The sequence below is a fragment of the Schistocerca americana genome, chromosome 11 (assembly GCF_021461395.2).
Source record: "Schistocerca americana isolate TAMUIC-IGC-003095 chromosome 11, iqSchAmer2.1, whole genome shotgun sequence".
Classification (NCBI taxonomy): Eukaryota; Metazoa; Arthropoda; class Insecta; order Orthoptera; family Acrididae; genus Schistocerca; species Schistocerca americana.
In genome coordinates, this window is record NC_060129.1 from 121118664 (window position 1) to 121140620 (window position 21957).

General features: G+C 45.9%; 1 protein-coding gene across 1 annotated transcript in view; it reads left to right on the forward strand.

Moving 5' to 3' along the window:
* Positions 1-21957, forward strand: part of LOC124554089 (dephospho-CoA kinase) — a 56000-nt gene that overhangs the window by 22011 nt on the left and 12032 nt on the right. Inside the window, exon 4 of the mRNA XM_047128138.1 lies at positions 7804-7963. Coding sequence (XP_046984094.1) covers positions 7804-7963 — 160 coding nt within the window. The remainder of the gene's footprint in view (positions 1-7803; positions 7964-21957) is intronic.

A 21957-nucleotide genomic window follows, 5' to 3' on the forward strand; every position in this document is an offset into this window, starting at 1 on the left:
CTTATTCTCGGTTAAAATATAATGAACTTTCCTGAGACTGAGAACCTTATGTTCACGAATCAGCATGGTTTTAGAAAGTACCGCTCATGTGAAATTTGTCTTGCCCTCTTCTCACATCATATACTGTGAACTGTAGATGAAGGGCAACAGTTTGATTCCATATATCTAGATTTCCAGAAAGTATTTGACATGGTGACACAATGCAGGTTGTTATAAAGGTATGTGCATTATGGAGCAAGTTCAGACATGTGAGTCGAGTAAAGATTTCTTACGTAATAGAACAGAGTTTGTTGTCCTTGATGGTGAGAGATCATCAGAGACGCGGATATCGTCAGGATTTCCCCAGGGAAGTGTGATAGGACCGCCACAGTTCTCTATGAAAGGCAGCTAGCTCTAAATGTGAGAACAAGTAAGTTAATGCAGATGAGTAGGAGAAACAACCCCTTAATGTTAGGATACAGCATTAGTAGTGACCTGCTTGACATAGTCAAGTTGTTTAAATAGCTTAGTGTAACACTGCAAAGTGATATGAACTGGAGCAAGCACATGAGGGTTGTGGTAGGGAAGGCGAATGGTCGACTTCAGTTTATTGGGAGAATTTTATGAAAGGAGTAAAGGAGACAGCATATAGGACGACTCGCACTCCGTCCTCACAGCTTTACGTCTGCCAGTACCTCGTCTCCTACCTTCCAAACTTCTCATTCTGGAAACATCCCCCAGGCTGTGGCTAAGCCATGTCTCCGCAATATCCTTTCTTTCACGAGTGCTAGTTCTGCGTGGTTCACAGGAGAGCTTCTGTAAAGTTTGGAAGGTAGGAGACGAGGTACTGGCAGAAGTAAAGCTGTGAGGACGGGGTGAGAGTCGTGCTTGGGTAGCTCAGTCGGTAGAGCACTTGCCCGCGAAAGGCAAGGGTCCCGAGTTTGAGTCTCGGTCCGGCACACAGTTTTAATCTGCCAGGAAAGTTTCGTATCAGCGCACACTCCACTGCAGAGTGAAAGTCTCATTCATCATATAGGACGCTGGTGGAACCTACCCTCGAATACTGCTCGAGTGTTTGAGATCTGCACCAGGTCAGGTTGAAGGAAGAAATTGAAGCAATTCAGAGGCATTTCTTACCAGTTGGTTTGAACAACATGCAAGTATTACAGAGATGCTACAGGAACTCAAATGGGAATCCCTAGAGGGAAGGCAATGTTCTTTTCAAGGAGCACTATTGAGAAAATTTAGAGAACTGGCAGTTGCAGCTGACTCCCAAGTGATTCTACTGCCCTCAACATACATTGTGCATAAGGACCATGAAGAAAAGAGGAATTGGAGTTCGTACGGAGGAATATACACATTCATTTTCCTCTTGCTCTATTTGCGAGTGGAACAGGAAAGGAAATGACAGGTACTAATACAGGGTACCCTCCACCACGTACTGTGTATGGTGGCTTGTGGAGTATCAATGTAGACGGAGCTACCAACAGCTTGCATAGTGCCTTATTGACAACTTGGGTCCATGGCTTCAAACAGACTGCACCACACTCTGAACCCTACCATCAGCTCTTACAAACTGAAATCAGGACATATCTGTCTGATCAGGCCACTGTTTTCCAGTCGTCTAAGGTCCAACCTATATGGTCACGAGCCCAGGAGAAGCACTGAGATGGTGATGTGTTGTTTGCAAAGGAACTCGTATTGGTCGTATGCTGCCATAGGCCATTAACCACAAATTTTTCCATGCTGCCCTGTCCCACATTGATTTCTGTGGTTATTTCACACAGTGTTGCTTGTCTGTTATCACTGACAACTCTATGAAAATGGCACTGCTCTCTGTCCTAAAGTGAAAGCCATTTGCCATTGCATTATCTGTGGTGAAAGGTAATACTTGAAATTTGATATTCTTGAATATTTTGAATTCTCTAGCAATTTCTGAAATGAAATGTTCCAAGCATCTAGCTCCAACTACTATTCTGCATTCAGGGAACTCAAACTACCATTCCGTGTTCAGAGTCTCCTAGTTTCCGTCGTTTGACCGTGAGAACTTTAGGAACCTTTGCACATTAATCTCCTGAGTACAAATGACAGCTCTGTCAATGCACTACCCTTTTATGCCAGAATCTACTCTGTAGGAATCAACTCATTTTATTTGTTCATGAGACCCAGAAAATATTAGATACAGGCTCCCAGGTAGATGCCATTTTCCTTGACCTCTGGAAGGCGTTCGATACAGTTCCGCACTGTCGCCTGATAAACAAAGTAAGACCCTACGGAATATCAGACCAGCTGTGTGGCTGGATTGAATAGTTTGTAGCAAACAGAACTCAGCGTGTTGTTCTCAATGGAGAGACATCTACAGACGTTAAAGTAACCTTTGGTGTGCCACTGGGGTGTGTTATGGGACCATTGCTTTTTACAATATATATAAATGACCTAGTAGATAGTGTCGGAAGTGCCGTGTGGCTTTTCGCAGATGATGCTCTAGTATACAGAGAAGTTGCAGCATTAGAAAATTGCAGCGAAATGCGGGAAGATCTTCAGCGGATAGGCACTTGGTGCAGGGTGTTGCAACTGACCCTTAACATAGACAAATGTAATGTATTGCAAATACATAGAAAGAAGGATCCTTTATTCTATGATTATATGATAGTGGAACAAACACTGGTAGCAGCTACTTTTGTAAAATATCTGGGAGTATGCGTATGGAATGATTTGAAGTGGAATGATCATATAAAATAAATTGTCGGTAGGGTGGGTGCCAGGTTGAGATTCACTGGGAGAGTCCTTAGAAAATGTAGTCCATCAACAAAGGAGGTGGCTTACAAAACACTTGTTCGACCTATACTTGAATATTGCTCGTCAGTGTGGGATCCGTACCAGGTCGGGTTGACAGAGGGGAGAGAGAAGATCCAAAGAAGAGCGGCGCGTTTTGTCATAGGGTTATTTGGTAAGCGTGATAGCATTACGGAGAATGTTTAGCAAACTCGAGCGGCAGACTGTGCAAGAGAGGCGCTCTGCATCGTGGTGTAGCTTGCTGTCCAGGTTTCAAGATGGTGCGTTTCTGGATGAGGTATCGAATATATTGCTTCCCCGTATTTATACCCCCCGAGGAGATCACGAATGTAAAATTAGATAGATTCGAGCGCACACGGTGGATTTCCGGCAGTCGTTCTTCCCGTGAACCGTACGCGTCTGGAACAGGAAAGGGAGGTAATGACAGTGGCACGTAAAGTGCCCTCCGCTACACACTGTTGGGTGGCTTGCGGAGTATAAATGTAGATGTAGATATGTGATACTACCACCATCTGTATATGTGCATATCATTATCCCATGGCTTTTGTCACCTCAGTGTAAATTAAATATTTTCAGTTAATTCATCCCTTTCTCCACTGTAAATTTTCCTCTCTCATCCACCATAATGATGAATCAGATGTACAGTGTGAGGACAAAGTCTTGCCCTGATTATAACAATTTATTACAGAATAACTGTTTGACATAATAATTTACATTTGATACCGTTACATAGGTTAGTGTTACTAGTTTCTTTTAAAGACCACTTAACTTAGTAAACCTCAACGTGTGCTCCCTTGGTAGCTCAGAGAATGTCGAGGTGGTATTCCAGTTGCCGCCAGGTGTTTTGTAATGTGTGTTCTGTCGCAGTACCCACAGCAGCTTGTATCCTAGCCTTCAGTTTGTTGACATCGGCAACTGGTGGGGCGAATACTCTGTCCTTGATAGAGCCCCAGAAAAAAAAGTCAAGGGGTCGTAATGTTTGGGGAGTGGGATGGCCAGGGTGTTGGACTGGTCCAACATCCCGCTCTCCAGACATTACTCCTCTTGACTTTTGTTTCTGGGGCTATATCAAGGACAGAGTATTCGTCCCACCAGTTGCTGATGTCAACAAACTGAAGGCTAGGATACAAGCTGCTGTGGGTACTGTGACAGAACACGTTACAAAACACCTGGTGGGAACTGGAATACCGCCTCGACATTCTCCGAGCTGCCAAGGGAGCACACGTTTAGGCTTACTTACATAAGTGGTCTTTAAAAGAAACTGGTAACACTAACCTATGTAATGGTATCAAATGTAAATTATTATGTCAAACAGTTATTCTGTAGTAAAGACTTTGTGCTCACCCTGTATATAGTGTACTTGAATGAGTAACTACCAAAGAGCTTAGGTGTCTTATGGTTGGAACATGAATGTGACTGATGTAATAGTGGAATGGTATGGAGCCAAATTTATAGCATTTTCCCCAGAATGCATGGTTGAGAATTTAGCCTTTGCTGGAGATAGTGGGGATCTTGTGAACATTACAACAGCCATTCTATAAAAATTTTCCACTGTATAAAAAGTTTGTAATCAGACTGACAAAAAGGCTTTCTTAAGTTAGGAAGAAAGTGACTGTCTGAGGGAGACCACATCTATTAAGGTGGTAATATTCCACCTGTTGTTGCCTTCAATGTTTATTTAATTATTATAGATAATTTAATCACTAAAATATGGCTTCAGGTGGCAGGATTTGATGTGTTGGTAAATGTGCCAACACCTTGTAGATAGAGGCGGCCTAAATGCACGCTATCTAACGCAGACGGGCGTGAATTCTGGAACAGGATAAGTAGTGAATGGTAGCAAGAAAAGTATGCAGCTCCTCGAATACTTATCTTTTATTCTTTGATGTGAATACAGCATTCTTGATGAGACATTTCATACGATAGCTATCAAACTATGTAAGGCTAATGGCGCCTTGCTAGGTCGTAGCCATGGACTTAGCTGAAGGCTATTCTAACTGTCTCTTGGCAAATGAGAGAAAGGCTTTGTCAGTGTAGTCGCTAGCAAAGTCGTCGTACAACTGGGCTTTTTCTGGCAAACACTTTGAACATGTCCTTTCTTATTACAGAAAAAGCAAATAGCTTGGCGTGACGGGCAATTGTCACGCGAATGTCTAGTAGCACACCGCGGGCATGATTTCACTGCATTTGTGTGCTGGCGCGGCACACCTGGTTTAGAGCGTGGCGGCAGCTGCGTTGACATGCGCGAGGGCAGTTGACCGGGCCGCGCAGCTCGCCCGGCAGGCCGTTTAATGTTACACGCTGCTGGCGAAGTTTCAAATGATTCCTGAGCACAGTCAAGTGTGTCTTGCCTATCCAATATGTCTATCACTTGCTGAAGGGAGGGATTAACCAGTTTCAAAATCTGTTCCCGTATGCGAACATCAGAAACGTTCTGTGCAATTGCATCACGCACCATTGTATCTGAATAAGGAAGGCCACAGTCACATTCAAACGCACAATCCCTAGCAAGGCCTTGCAAAGTTGCAACCCACTCCCTATTAGTTTGACCGGCCGTACGTTTTGTACGAAAGAACGTATACCTTTTTGCAACTACATTAACTGTTTCTTTGAAATAGGCGTCCAATGCCGACAAAATTTCTTCGTAGGACAGAGTCGCTACGTCGCGTTGGGGAAACAATTTCACTATCACACGGTACATTTGCACCCCTACACACGCCAATAAATGAGGCTGCCGCTCGTTACCTTGAATTCTGTAGGCGGCGAGATGAAATCCAAACTGGCGTGACCACTCGGTCCAGGTCTCTTGCTGTGCATCAAAATTGCGAAACGGCGGTGCAACTGCATGTTGTGGCTGCGGTAGCGGTGAAGCGGCGGCTGCAGCATCGGTTTGAATGGCACGTTGACCCTGGACGAGCTGTCCAAGGGCATCCAATAACGCCTGCGTCTGCTGATTCTGCAAGCGATAAAATTCGGACAGTACATCTGGCGAAGCCATGACACAAGTAAATGTAAGCAATTAGAAAGAACAAGACCCTTTCCGTTGTCTCGTCGCCAATGATGTGTTGGTAAATGTGCCAACACATCAGGATTAATATTAAGAAATTGTAACACTTCAATTACTTTAGTATTCTAAGTACACTCACGTTGACTTATTCAGCATCTCTTTCATGTAAGTCTGCTTTCTGTGGTCTAGTGGCTAGTGTTGATGCCTTTGGATTACGGGGTCCTGGATTTGATTCCCGGCTGGGTTGGGGATTTTCTCTGCCTGGGGACCGGGTGTTTGTCTTGTCCTCATTATTTCATCATCATTATTCATGACAGTAGCTAGATTGGATTGTGTACAAATTGGACTGTGTAAAAATTGGGACTTGTACAGGTGCTGATGACTGGGCAGTTGAGCGCCCCCCAAACCAAACATCATCATCTTTCATACAATTGTTAGTGTGAATATGTCCTCCTCCTTTGATATGTTCATTTCTCTCTTTTATACAAACACTTGAATGGATTGTGACAGCAAAAAGCTAACCATCTAGTAAGACATCACAGGCAAAGGTGACGCAACTTGATGATGATAAAATATGCTAAAAAATTCCTGTTGACAGTGAATATTTTTAGGTTGCCCAGTACACTGCTGTCAATGATGTGAGGGAAAAGACATATACATTATTTACTTTCGGAACGTCTGCCATTTCAGTAGCAATGGAACGGTGCATAATAGGCCACTGTGTTTTTGTGTACTGTACCTTCCTCGTAAATGCTGAGCCTGCAGCGTGGCAGATATTTTGTTGCCATTTTAAACTGCACAGTTCTAGTTTGGAATGCGACCCTATGATTGAGGTACAAATCTCAGAAAAACAGGAAATATTTTTAAGTAGTAGTCACCAGCTCCGGATAAAAAATCAGTGATACCTTCAAACATTGCCACTGTGAGAGAGGCAGTCATCTGGAGCCTGAGACAATCCACACATTGAACACACTGTCTGTGAATGAGCCTTGAGAAAAATGTTTCATTTGGATTTAAAATTTCACCTGCATAAAATGTTGGTGATTCAACAGATGCTTTGCTCCTGCAAGAGATCTTTGAAGGCGATCCAAATGCAATAGTGTTAGTGAGCGATGATGTGTATTTTCACTTAAATGGGTCAGTTAACAAACAGAACAATTGTTGTTGGGCACTGGAAAATCCTCGTGTGGTTTATGAAAGACTTCCTCCCTACCCACATGTGACTGTGTAATCAGACCTTAAGTTTTTGGAGGGAAAGGCACAACAGTGACCTCTGAATGTTATGTACACGAGTGAAACATGTCTCTTCTGCTACAGTTATGGAGATGATTGATAAACACGATGAGACAATGTAACATTGCATACTGCAAAGATAGCAATAGCTGCAGTGAGGAACATTTTCCCTGGACACCTCATTTCTTATTTCAGTGACATGCTGGTGCCGTCGAGATCATCAGACTTGTTCACTCGTCAATTTCTTGTCGGCTATTTGAAATAACATGTCTATTCCATCAGTCCAAAAAGTTTTGAGACTCGATTAATAAAGGTAGAGAAAAGTTAATGTAGTGGTTTTAATGCTTCATGTTTTCCGCACAGTCTCCCCCTTGGGTACAGTGTACGGGACATTCATACAGCCATCTAAAACTGTCAGGGAAGTCCACTTTTTGGATGTCATTCAACTCTTGCGTCACATTGGCTAGAGCGTCAATTATGCCGTCAAAGCATCAACTATTTATGAGAATTCTTATTTTGAAGGAAAAAAAAAGAAAGAAAGAGGAGGTCACTTGGTACCAGGTCGGTTAATATTGGGGATAGTTGAGATTTGGGACTTGTTTTTTTCAATAGAAACTGTATTACAACTGAAATATTATGAGTGGGTTTTGTAGTACAGCAAGAAGAAATCCCTTTCCTTGCTACAGACCAACCCTCAGAATCACCCTGCACAACCAATCCATGATGCCCAAACAATAATATAGTACTGAGAATTTACTGCTTCTAAGGCAACTGGCTGTTGTTTTCAGTGAGGAGGACCTGCAGCTGCAGCGCCTGATGGAGCGTGGACAGATGTCGGAGGCGCGGGCCAAGCGCCGCATTGCTGCCCAGATGCCGCTCGAGGACAAGTGCCGGCGTGCACACTTTGTCGTCGACAACTCCGGCTCCGAGAGGGACACTCGTGAAGAGGTATGTTGTTTACGTGTGTAAACAGGTGTGGTTGCCACCAATCCCCCTCCTAACATATGCGTGCATGCACAGAATGGGGAAAAAACTACAGGAAAAGATCCCTGAGAGGTGGGCTGAGGTATGAATTGAACTTTGAGTTAGGGAGGGCACTGGACTAAGATAGTGCATACAGCTGTGTCTCACAATGCCAGCGTGGAACAATGGATAACACATGTGCCCAGTAAGCAGGGGACCTGGGTTCAAACCCCAGTCATGGCACTAAATTTAGCTCATTACTTCAGCTTCTATCCTTATCAATAATAAAGTTGAAACTCATTCTGTCTCCAGGAAAATGTAACTCCATCAGATTAATAGATCCCTGAGAGGATAAGGAGCAACGGAGCAAGACATACAGCCAGAAATGTGTTCTGAGGGAGAGGCACTGACCTGAAGGCTGAGATGAAAGATCTTTGACAGTGTGGGTTTCAGTGATTGAAAGCACATGGGAGAACACAGCAGGCAAGTGGGAATGTTGTGTCTGTTCTAGAGTTTTGGCTCCACTCTCCAGAGGTGAGTGGTGCAGAACGACCACAAAGAGCCACAGTATCCTTTGTACTGCCGAAGGCACGTCTTGGAGCAGGGAAGGTGGGGCCACTGACAGGTCCCGCTCAAGGTCACCCGCCTATAAGGCGGCGCACACAGCCGTACAAGAAACCCACCCACCTCCCCAGGGGTCGGGACCCCTGCAACCCATAAAAGATAAAGATGCTTCAGTAGCTGATTTTGTTTGTAGATAAGGAATTTGAATGGAGATAAAAAATCAAATGCGAGAGATAAGAAATTAAAAAACTTTATTAAGAGTGTGTGCGCCGCCTTATAGGCGGGTGACCTTGAGCGGGACTTAGCCGTTTAGCGAGGCAGCCAGGGAACGCGGCCCCTAGTATTACTAGGGCCGCGTTGCACTAAAATCAAGTTTATCAGCGGAAGTTGCGCAAGCGATAAGGCAGCGCTGAATGGAGCTTTCGGCGCGCTTCCTGTTTCTGCATCAGTTGACTGCAGGCAGCAGCACGCAGCATACAGCCATGCCGTTCCGTCGTAGGAGATACACTAGGAGGAGCAGAATGCCAGTTTATAAAACTGTTTTTAGTTTTGATGAGACACCAAACCCTGTCTCTCAACAGGAGATACTGTCTGGTCCAATAACATTTGTTGGCTGTAAGATTACTTTTTCTTGTACCACAAATGAAGTTGTTCCAGGTAATTCATGGTTGACAGTTGCTTTGGTGAGAGGAAGTGAAAAGCCTTTAGAAGGATTGGAGGCTTACTATGACAGGGACATTATCTGTTATAAAACATTTTCGATTGGTGTTGTTGGAAGCAGAGATTATGGTACTGCTATTGTAACCACAGACAAGCCGTTTTCATTGTATACCAGGAACAGAAGAAAGGTTAATACCAATGAAAGAGTTAATCTTTGGTGTAAAATAAGTGGTACTTTATCAAAATATATTGTTGTACAAGGAGATGTAACTGTATATTATCACTCTTAATAAAGTTTTTTAATTTCTTATCTCTCGCGTCCTCTTGCCCGTGTACGCGTGAAAGGATGACGGATCCCACAGTCCCCCCCCCTCCTGCGCGCGCACACACACGCACGTGCGCGCGCTCACACACACACACACACACACACACACACACACACACACACACACACACACACACACACACACCACACACACACCCGAATGGTGCAGATTCTCTGTAGCCCACAGGTGGATTTTTCATCATCTCCGTGACCCTTCTCTGTATACATTCACTATACCCTGGGAGTTGTATTTGGTATGGATTTCAGACACATGCAATATTCTAGAATGGGAAGCACAAATGATTTGTGAGCAGTCTCCTTCATAGATTGATTGTTTTTCACAGCATTCTGCCAGGGAACTGAAGTCTGCCACCTGCTTATCTGTTACTGAGCTCAATGTCTACAAATTTTTACATCCCTGTGCCTATACAACTTGACTCAATGATATTATAGTCCTAGGGAACTACATTTTTTTTTTTCATATTGTGAAGTACAAGGTTTTAAGTGAGTTGTCAATCTTTGCACCACTTTGAGATCTTATCAGTATCAGCTGAATATTTGTACGGCTTTTTTCAGACATTATTGATCAACTGCACCATCTGTAAAAAGTCTTAAGTTACTGTTAATATCGTATGCTAGGTCATTAACACTAAAACCACCAGATTTTTCGAACCCTCTAAAGCCACTGTAGGGACAAAAATATCCCGTCTCTAGTTACTGCATATACAGCTTGTTCTTAGACGTTTTATTTTGGGCGATGAGTATTTCTGTACTAATTGGCCACTCTAATTGTTTGTTGTTTTGTTGTCATTCTAAACAGTTATGCTGTTGTTGTTGTTGTGGTCTTCAGTCCTGAGACTGGTTTGATGCAGCTCTCCATGCTACTCTATCCTGTGCAAGCTTCTTCATCTCCCAGTACCTACTGCAACCTACATCCTTCTGAATCTGCTTAGTGTATTCATCTCTTGGTCTCCCTCTACAATTTTTACCCTCCACGCTGCCCTCCAATGCTAAATTTGTGATCCCTTGATGCCTCAAAACATGTCCTACCAACCGATCCCTTCTTCTAGTCAAGTTGTGCCACAAACTTCTCTTCTCCCCAATCCTACTCAATACCTCCTCATTAGTTACGTGATCTACCCACCTTATCTTCAGCATTCTTCTGTAGCACCACATTTCGAAAGCTTCTATTCTCTTCTTGTCCAAACTAGTTATCGTCCATGTTTCACTTCCATACATGGCTACACTCCATACAAATACTTTCAGAAACGACTTCCTGACACTTAAATCTATACTCGATGTTAACAAATTTCTCTTCTTCAGAAACGCTTTCCTTGCCATTGCCAGTCTACATTTTATATCCTCTCTACTTCGACCATCATCAGTTATTTTACTCCCTAAATAGCAAAACTCATTTACTACTTTAAGTGCCTCATTTCCTAATCTAATTCCCTCAGCATCACCCGACTTAATTCGACTACATTCCATTATCCTTGTTTTGATTTTGTTGCTTCATCTTATATCCTCCTATCAAGACACTGTCCCTTCCGTTCAACTGCTCTTCCAAGTCCTTTGCTGTCTCTGACAGAATTACAATGTCATCGGCGAACCTCAAAGTTATTACTTCTTCTCCATGAATTTTATTACCTACTCCGAATTTTTCTTTTGTTTCCTTTACTGCTTGCTCAATATACAGATTGAATAACATCGGGGAGAGGCTACAACCCTGTCTCACTCCTTTCCCAACCACTGCTTCCCTTTCATGCCCCTCGACTCTTATAACTGCCATCTGGTTTCTGTACAAATTGTAAATAGCCTTTCGCTCCCTGTATTTTACCCCTGCCACCTTCAGAATTTGAAAGAGAGTATTCCAGTTAACATTGTCAAAAGCTTTCTCTAAGTCTACAAATGCTAGAACCGTAGGTTAGCCTTTTCTTAACCTTTCTTCTACGATAAGTCGTAAGGTTAGTATTGCCTCACGTGTTCCAACATTTCTACGGAATCCAAACTGATCTTCCCCGAGGTCCGCTTCTACCAGTTTTTCCATTCGTCTGTAAAGAATTCGCGTCAGTATTTTGCAGCTGTGACTTATAAAACTGATAGTTCGGTAATTTTCACATCTGTCAACACCTGCTTTCTTTGGGATTGGAATTATTATATTCTTCTTGAAGTCTGAGGGTATTTCGCCTGTCTCATACATCGTGCTCACCAGATGGTAGAGTTTTGTCAGGATTGGCTCTCTCGAGGCCATCAGTAGTTCTAATGGAATGTTGTCTACTCCCGGGGCCTTGTTTCGACTCAGGTCTTTCAGTGCTCTGTCAAACTCTTCACGCAGTATCATATCTCCCATTTCGTCTTCATCTACATCCTCTTCCATTTCTATAATATTGTCCTCAAGTACATTGCTCTTGTATAAACCCTCTGTATACTCCTTCCACCTTTCTGCCTTCACTTCTTTGCTTACAACTGGGCTGCCATCTGAGCTCTTGATGTTCATAAAAGTGGTTCTCTTCTCTCCAAAGGTCTCTTTGATTTTCCTGTAGGCAGTATCTATCTTACCCCTAGTGAGACAGGCCTCTACATCCTTACATTTGTCCTCTAGCCATCCCTGCTTAGCCACTTTGCAATTCCTGTTGATATCATTTTTGAGACGTTTGTATTCCTTTTTGCCTGCTTCATTTACTGCATTTTTATATTTTCTCCTTTCATCAATTAAATTCAATATTTCTTCTGTTACCCAAGGATTTCTATTAGCCCTCGTCTTTTTACCTACTTGATCCTCTGCTGCCTTCACTACTTCATCCCTCAGAGCTACCCATTCTTCTTCTACTGTATTTCTTTCCCCCATTCCTGCCAATTGCTCCCTTATGCTCTCCCTGAAACTCTCTACAACCTCTGGTTCTTTCAGTTTATCCAGGTCCCATCTCCTCAAATTCCCGCCTTTTTGCAGTTTCTTCAGTTTCAATCTGCAGTTCATAACCAATAGATTGTGGTCAGAATCCACATCTGCCCCAGGAAATGTCTTACATTTTAAAAACTGGTTCCTAAATCTCTGTCTTACCATTATATAATCTATCTGGTACCTTTTAGTATCTCCAGGATTCTTCCAGGTATACAACCTTCTTTTATCCCCCCTGCGGGTCCGGGGTAAGAATAGGCCCGAGGTATTCCTGCCTGTCGTAAGAGGCGACTAAAAGGAGTTTCAACCGTTTCGGCCTTCTATGTGATGGTCCCCCTTGGGGTTTGACCTCCATTTTTCAAAATTCTACAGAAGTACGAGCCTTTTGGGGAAGGACACCTTACGTGGTGTACCACTGGTCCTAAGTGCACTAAGACCTTGGCACTCAGTATTGCACCGGCGTTGTAACCATACCCACTATTCCTCAAATTGGGCCTAAACGCCTGATGGGATGTACAAGTTACGCCCATAGTGCATCTCCATCTGCACCAGCGATCATGATGGACTTTCCATGGCACCAGAAATCCAGCACGGAAGCCAGCCCGTTGTGGTGGGGTCGTCATGTACCCTCTAGGTTGTAGCCCCCTGACAACACAGGGATCGTACTGCCGATACCTGAGCTGCACCCTCCCCACGTTGGCTAAGGAGTAGATGCCCGTCTCCTTGGGGCATCAGGACTCCCGGCAATGGTCATCCTGCCAGGTGGCCCTTGCTGCGGCTGGGTGGCGCCCGTGGGGAGAGCCCCTGGTCGGAGTGGGTGGTATCGGGGCGGACGTTTCGCAGATGAAACGTCAACACGTATCAGGTCGTTCTGCGGCCGAGTCTTTTAAAAGAAAAGGTACCGTTTCTAGTTCCGGTTCTCCTGCCCTTTCCCCCTTGGCCACTCCATGGGAGGAGGGACAGGCCCGCCGGCTTGGGGCGAAGTACTTCCCCCGCTATTTGGTCTGTTCTCGAACCGATGGGGGGACGTTCGCCACCTCCAAGCCCATGTTATTTGTCCAGCACATCGAGGACATCTTCGGGGAAATCAAGGCTCTCAGTAAAATGCGTTTGGGGTCCGTCCTTATCAAGACCACCTCCGCCACACAGTCGGCGGCACTCCAGGCGTGCGACCGCCTAGGGGACATCCCAGTATCCATTGTCCCACATCTGGCACTAAATCGGACCTCCTGCTACAATCTGATGAGGAGCTCAGGGCCAACCTGGAGCGCCGCGGCGTGCATTTCGTCCGGCGAGTCCAGCGCGGCCCCAAAGACCATCGCATCGACACCGGGGCCTTTATCCTCGCCTTCGAGGGGGACGTTCTCTCGGAGAAGGTAAAGGTGATGTGCTACCGGTGCGATGTGCGACGTGCGACCTTACATCCCGCCTCCTATGCGCTGTTTTAGGTGTTTGCACTTTGGGCACATGTCGTCCCGGTGTGAGGCTGAGCCCCTTTGTGGCGATTGTGGACGTCCTCTTCGTGAGGAACATACATGCACCCCACCACCTCGGTGCATTAATTGTCCTGGCGTCCACTCGCCTAGATCCTCAGACTGCCCCGCCTATCAGAAGGAGAAGAAGATACAAGAAATCAAAACTTTGGATCGGCTCTCTTATTCTGAGGCCAGGAAGAAGTATGACCGCCTTCATCCCGTGTCACTGACCACTTCGTTTGCCTCAGTTGTGTCCACTCCTTCCGCGGTATCCTCACCCCTATCCTGTCCCCCCTCCGCCTCCTCCGTCCATCAGGAGGCTCTGCCTCCACCTCCCAAATCCCTCCCTTCCAAATCCTCCTCCCCCGTGGCCCCCACCCCCTCTGCCCCAGGGGCCGCCCTTCCTCCTCTTCCTCCCCCCACGCCACCTGAGAAGCGATCCTCTTCTCAGGCGTCCATCGGGGAAACGTTCCGGACCCCAGCTTCTGAGGTCCGGCGTTCCAAAACGGACCCCGCGCGTGAGGACCTTCTTCGGGGCCAGCCCACCATCCCTGTGCCTCCTCGGCCTTCCAAGAAGAAGTCTCTATCCCCCTCTCCACCCCGGCGCGTTTCGTCTGACGCTTCATCCGTGAGTCGCTGCTCCCGGCCGTCCTCAGTTTCGCCGGGACGCTCTGCTGCCAGGCGCTCCGCCGGCCTTTTGTCGGCAAATGATGCGGCCCCTCCTACACAATCATGGACAGCGGCCGCAGCTGGCGACGAGTCGATGGAACCGGATCCGCCTCCCGTCGGTTGTAGCGTTGTTCCCTCGCAACCTGGCCCTCCGCGGCCATCGAGGTGACCAGCTCTTCCCCCGTCTCGTTCCCCCACCTTTTTGACTAGCAATGGCGTTGTTTCATTGGAACATAAGAGGTATTCGATCTAATCGGGAGGAATTACAACTGCTCCTCCGCCTGCACTGTCCGCTCGTCCTTGGTCTCCAGGAAACAAAGTTGCGCCCGACTGACCGTATTGCCTTTACCAACTATACCTCGGAGTGGTATGACCTCACCACTGTGGACGGTATCCCAGCTCATGGTGGGGTCATGTTGCTCGTTCGGGACGATGTTTATTACCATCCCATCCCATTGACCACCCCACTCCAAGCAATAGCTATCCGCATTACTCTTTCTGCTTTTACTTTTTCAGTTTGTACCATCTACACTCCACCGTCATCTGCTGTTAGTCGGGCTGACATGATGCACCTGATCGTTCAGCTTCCCCCGCCGTTCTTATTGTTTAGCGACTTCAATGCCCATCATCCCCTTTGGGGCTCTCCTGCATCCTGTCAAAGAGGCTCACTCTTGGCGGATGTCTTCAACCATCTCAATCTTGTCTGCCTCAATACCGGCGCCCCGACTTTCCTCTCGGACTCTACTCATACCTACTCCCACTTGGACCTCTCGATCTGTTCTACCACTCTTGCCCATCGGTTCGAGTGGTATGTCCTTTCTGACACCTATTCGAGCGACCACTTCCCCTGTGTCGTTCGTCTCCTGCACCACACCCCATCCCCACGTCCTTCGAGCTGGAACATACTGAAAGCTGACTGGGGACTTTACTCCTCCCTGGTGACCTTTCCGGACCACGATTTTCCCAGTTGTGACAGTCAGGTCGAATACCTCACGGCTGTTATTATCAATGCTGCCGAACGTTCCATTCCTCGTACTACTTCTTCTTCACGTCGCGTTTCCGTCCCCTGGTGGAACGAGGCTTGTAGGGACGCTATCCGTGCTCGACGACGTGCTTTACGCACCTTTCGCCGCCATCCTACGTTGGCGAATTGTATTGAATACAAACGACTCCGAGCGCAATGCCGTAGAGTCATCAAAGATAGCAAAAAAGCTTGTTGGGTTTCTTTCACGAGCTCCTTTACCAGTTTTACTCCCTCTTCCGTCGTTTGGGGTAGCCTGCGCCGGCTGTCGGGCATTAAGGCCCACTCCTCGGTACCTGGCCTGACCTCAGGTAATGAGGTCCTTGTTGATCCTGTGGCTGTCTCCAACGCCTTTGGCCGCTTTTTCGCGGAGGTTTCAAGCTCCGCCCATTACCATCCTGCCTTCCTTCCCAGGAAAGAAGCAGACGAGGTTCGGCGACCTTCCTTCCACTCACTGAATCTGGAAACTTATAATGCCCCCTTTACCATGCGGGAACTCGAACGCGCGCTTGCACTGTCCCGGTCCTCTGCTCCGGGGCCAGATGCCATTCACGTTCAGATGCTGGCACACCTTTCTCCGGCGGGCAAAAGCTTCCTTCTTCGTACCTACAATCGCGTCTGGACTGAAGGTCAAGTCCCCATGCGTTGGCGTGACGCCGTTGTTGTTCCTATACCAAAACCCGGGAAGGATAGACACCTTCCTTCTAGTTACCGCCCCATTTCTCTTACAAGCTGTGTCTGTAAGGTGATGGAGCGCATGGTTAATGCTCGGTTAGTTTGGATTCTTGAATCTTGACGACTACTTACTAATGTCCAATGCGGCTTTCGTCGCCGCCGCTCCGCTGTTGACCACCTTGTGACCTTGTCGACATTCATCATGAACAACTTTTTGCGAAGGCGCCAAACGGTAGCCGTGTTCTTCGACTTGGAGAAGGCTTATGATACCTGTTGGAGAGGAGGTATCCTCCGCACTATGCACAGGTGGGGCCTACGCGGTCGTCTGCCCCTTTTTATTGATTCCTTTTTAACGGATCGAAAGTTTAGGGTACGTGTGGGTTCCGTATTGTCCGACGTCTTCCTCCAGGAGAACGGAGTGCCTCAGGGCTCCGTCTTGAGCGTAGCCCTTTTTGCCATCGCGATCAATCCAATTATGGATTGCATTCCACCTAATGTCTCAGGCTCTCTCTTTGTCGATGACTTCGCGATCTACTGCAGTGCCCAGAGAACATGCCTCCTGGAGCGCTGCCTTCAGCGTTGTCTAGACAGCCTCTACTCATGGAGCGTGGCAAATGGCTTCCGGTTCTCTGAAGAGAAGACGGTTTGTATCAACTTTTGGCGATATAAAGCGTTCCTTCCGCCATCCTTACATCTCGGTCCCGTTGTTCTCCCATTCGTGGACACCAGTAAGTTTCTAGGGCTCACGTTGGACAGGAAACTGTGTTGGTCTCCACATGTCTCTTATTTGGCGGCCCGTTGTACACGTTCCCTTAATGTCCTCAGAGTTCTTAGCGGTTCATCTTGGGGAGCGGATCGCACTGTCCTGCTTCGTTTGTATCGGTCCATAGTCCAATCGAAGCTGGATTATGGGAGCTTCGTCTACTCGTCCGCTCGGCCATCCCTCTTACGCCGGCTCAACTCCATCCACCATCGGGGGATACGTCTTGCGACCGGAGCCTTCTACACTAGTCCTGTCGAGAGTCTTTATGCTGAAGCTGCCGAATTACCATTGACCTACCGGCGTGACGTACTGCTGTGTCGGTATGCCTGCCGGCTGTTGTCAATGCCCGACCACCCCTCTTACCAGTCCTTCTTCGCCGATTCTCTCGACCGTCAGTATGGGTTGTATGTGTCTGCCCTGCTGCCCCCCGGAGTCCGCTTCCGTCGCCTGCTTCGACAATTGGATTTTGCCCTCCCTACCACCTTCAGAGAGGGTGAGAGCCCGACACCACCTTGGCTCCAGGCTCCGGTTTGTATTTATCTCGACCTCAGCTCACTCCCGAAGGAGGGTACTCCGGCTGCAGTGTATTGCTCACGGTTTGTCGAACGTCGTGCTCGACTTGCCGGTCACACCTTTATTTACACCGATGGCTCCAAAACTGACGATGGTGTCGGCTGTGCCTTTGTCGTCGGGGCCGCCACCTTTAAATACCGGCTCCTTGACCAATGTTCCAGCTTTACGGCCGAGCTTTTTGCTCTCCATCAGGCCGTTCAGTATGCCCGCCGCCACCGCCATTCCTCGTATGTACTCTGCACTGACTCACTCAGTGCTCTTCAGAGCCTTGGGGCTCCCTATCCGGTCCATCCCTTGATTCAACGGATACAGCAGTCCCTCCATTCTTTCGCTGATAATGGCGGTTCTGTCAGCTTTCTGTGGGTTCCCGGACATGTAGGAGTGCCTGGGAATGAGGCTGCGGATGCTGCAGCCAAGGCTGCAGTCCTCCTGCCTCGGCCAGCCTCCCATTGTGTCCCGTCATCTGACGTTCGTGGGGATGTATGTAAGAGGCTTGTGTCGTTGTGGTGGGATGCTTGGTCATCCCTCCAAGGAAACAAGCTCCGGGCAGTAAAACCGCTCCCAACTGCTTGGACAACTTCCTCCCGACCATCTCGGCGCGAGGAGGTCCTTCTGACCAGATTGCGGATTGGGCATTGCCGGTTTAGCCACCGCTACCTGCTCTCCGGTGACCCAGCCCCGCAGTGCCCTTGTGGTCAGGCATTAACGGTGCGCCATGTTTTATTGTCGTGTCCTCGTTTTAGTCAATTTCGTGTTGTCCTGTCCCTGCCATCTACTTTACCGGATGTTTTAGCTGATGACGCTCGAGCAGCTGCTCGTATTCTGCGTTTTATAACTTTAACTGGCTTGACCAAAGACATTTAACCTTTTTACTTATTTAATCTGCATCTTTGTCAGATCCTTCTGGTGTCCCCCCATCCCCTTGAGTTTTAGCAGATTCCATGTGCTCTAACACCAGTGACTGGGCGCTAATGACCTCAGCAGTTGAGCGCCCTTAAACCCTACCAAAAAAAAACCTTCTTTTATGTTTCTTGAACCAAGTGTTAGCTATGATTAAGTTTTGCTCTGTGCAAAATTCTACAAGGCGGCTTCCTCTTTCATTCCTTCCCCCCAATGCATATTCACCTACTATGTTTCCTTCTCTCTGTTTCCCTACTGACGAATTCCAGTCACCCATGACTATTAAATTTTCGTCTCCCTTCACTACCTGAATAATTTCTTTTATCTCGTCATACATTTCATCAATTTCTTCATCATCTGCAGAGCTAGTTGGCATATAAACTTGTACTACTGTAGTAGGCATGGGCTTTGTGCCTATCTTGGCCACAATAATGCGTTCACTATGCTGTTTGTAGTAGCTAACCCGCACTCCTATTTTTTTATTCATTATTAAACCTACTCCTGCATTACCCCTATTTGATTTTGTATTTATAACCCTGTAATCACCTGACCAAAAGTCTTGTTCCTCCTGCCACCGAACTTCACTAATTCCCACCATATCTAACTTTAACCTATCCATTTCCCTTTTTAAATTTTCTAACCTACCTGCCCGATTAAGGGATCTGACATTCCACGCTCCGATCCGTAGAACACCAGTTTTCTTTCTCCTGATAACGACGTCCTCTTGAGTAGTCCCCGCCCGGAGATCCGAATGGGGGACTATTTTACCTCCGAAATATTTTACCCAAGAGGACGCCATCATCATTTAATCATACAGTAAAGCTGCATGTCCTCGGGAAAAATTACGGCTGTAGTTTCCCCTTGCTTTCAGCCATTCGCAGTACCAGCACAGCAAGGCCGTTTTGGTTAATGTTACAAGGCCAGATCAGTCAATCATCCAGACTGTTGCCCCTGCAACTACTGAAAAAGCTGCTGCCCCTCTTCAGGAACCACATGTTTGTCTGGCCTCTCAACAGATACCCCTCCGTTGTGGTTGCACCTACGGTACGGCCATCTGTATCGCTGAGGCACGCAAGCCCCCCCACCAATGGCAAGGTCCATGGTTCATGGGGGGAGACAGTTATGCTAGGTACTTAAAACCTGTTTTAAAATATTTTCAAGCAACAAAGTAAAAATTGAATATTTCTTTCATTTTTGTCCTGTTAAAAATAGAAATACTTGAATATTGTTCATGATATCATGAAGAAATCTTGATTTTTACAGAAATACAGACAATTCACAAAGTTTATAGTACAAAATGATGTTTCCTATACGTAAGCATAAACACACAATGTACCATCAGTTTGTTCGCATATCCTAATTTAGGCCTATACTTTGATACACATTGTCTAAAAGGTTAACACTACAGTCTGTGTAAGCAAAAACATTCCTTTTAGATTCATGTTGTCTGTAGACTAATATTTGGAATATGCACCAACATAGGAAACTGTAAGAACATAGCCCTTGCAAACTGTTTTGTCAAACGATATATGTTTATTTGAATTTTTCTCTTTGTGAGATTTGCATACCTGGCTGTGACTGTGGCATCCACCTACATCTAATGATTCACTGTCAGTAGTAGAGATCTGACTCTAGCTTCCGTACAATTTCATCTGCGACCTTGAGGAGGAAATCTCATATTCTGACTTTCACGTTTGTTACTTCTCTGTAGATTTCCGAAGCATTGATGCATGCTAAGTCTAAAATATTATTAAAAATATGAACAGGTAACCTTCTTCCATCAGCTTTCACTGAGTACTTGCAGGCCATCTGATCAGCATCATCTGTTCCATACTTTCATTGTAACATGTCACTTTGTCAGGCTCTGACTTTGTCCCCAGTTCTAATTTGTATCGCTGGGCGCAAGGAACTGACAGTCCTTACATTCTTTCCACATTTTCCTCGATATACTGCGAGGATCGTAACATCGATTTTGATCCTCGTGAGCTTCCTTCATCCACTCGGGCACTTTCCTTCTAATTTTTTTATTGTAACAAGAAAGCTCCATTGCTTTGTTTTCAGATGTTGTACTAGTGAAAGTGAGGTGAAGAAGTTGTCATACCCAACATTTCTTCCTTTATGTAGATATTTCACTATAAATTCACTAAGGTGTTCACTACCATGATGAATTTCATCTTTACCAAGATGTGTAAAAACGTTTCGCATATAGTTTGAACCTTTATTGACAGCCGTCCGGTGCTGCTACCCATCCTTGACAGTTTTGAAGCCCTGAACTGAGTGAAGTGTCACTACACGTTAACAGGAACAACTGCTCATCAACACAGGTATATGGACCAGAATATTAGTGCTTTGACAGTTTGCTATTAATTCCGCCTATATATCTTACATAAGAGCAATATTGTTCCGTTCTATTTACTATGGCCGTGTCGACTTCAAATCGAACCTGATGAAACTCTTCATTTTCTTGAAACAACAATGTGACAACACAGATTTGTAAAACTTCATTCCCCACTTCTATGATCAAAGATGCTCCACTTTATTCCTTTGGATCCAGTGCCACCCCTGACATACAGACTAGCAATAAATGCATCAAACTCTTGTAATGGTGACAACTGTTCTTTGCTGCACAACATTCTTCGCAGCTCTTTCTGAATGTGTTTGAGAACAAGTTTCTCAGTAATCAAATGCCAGGCACTCAATACAGAATCACTGAAAACTCACCTTCTTGTACGGAGACGGACCAGAATTCTCCCAAAGGATATTTTGCTGTGTCAGTTTCCAGGAGCTCAAATATTAGGGAGAATTACTTCCCTATTTGTTTCATCAGATGCCTACACCTCTGCTCTGGCAGACAAATTACTGAGAAAGCATCCTTTACCTGAATTACACCACTTGTTAGCAGGTGCATCACTGTGAAAGATGCCACTCTTACAATTTCATATCTATGTTACAGCTACAGAGACAATAATATCTACCAACTGTGGGTTGTAATAACCAGCACTTAGTTTATTCAGAGAGACAAAAATGTCATGTCGGTGGTTTCAGGTGTTGTTGTGGTCTTCAGTCCTGAGACTGGTTTGATGCAGCTCTCCATGCTACTCTAACCTGTGCAAGCTTCTTCATCTCCCAGTACCTACTGCAACCTACATCCTTCAGAATCTGCTTAGTGTATTCATCTCTTGGTCTCCCTCTATGATTTTCACCCTCCACACTACCCTCCAGTACTAAATTGGTGATCCCTTGATGCCTCAGAACATGTCCTACCAACCGATCCCTTCTTCTTCTTTTCAAGTTGTGCCATAAATTCCTCTTCTCTCCAATTCTGTTCAGTACTCCCTCATTACTGGTTATCACTGTTAGCATTCAACTGCGATTCTTATACATATATTTTAACAACACGTTTCAAGAGACAATGCTCTCATCATCTGGTTGTTAAGTCTATGTCATAAAATTAA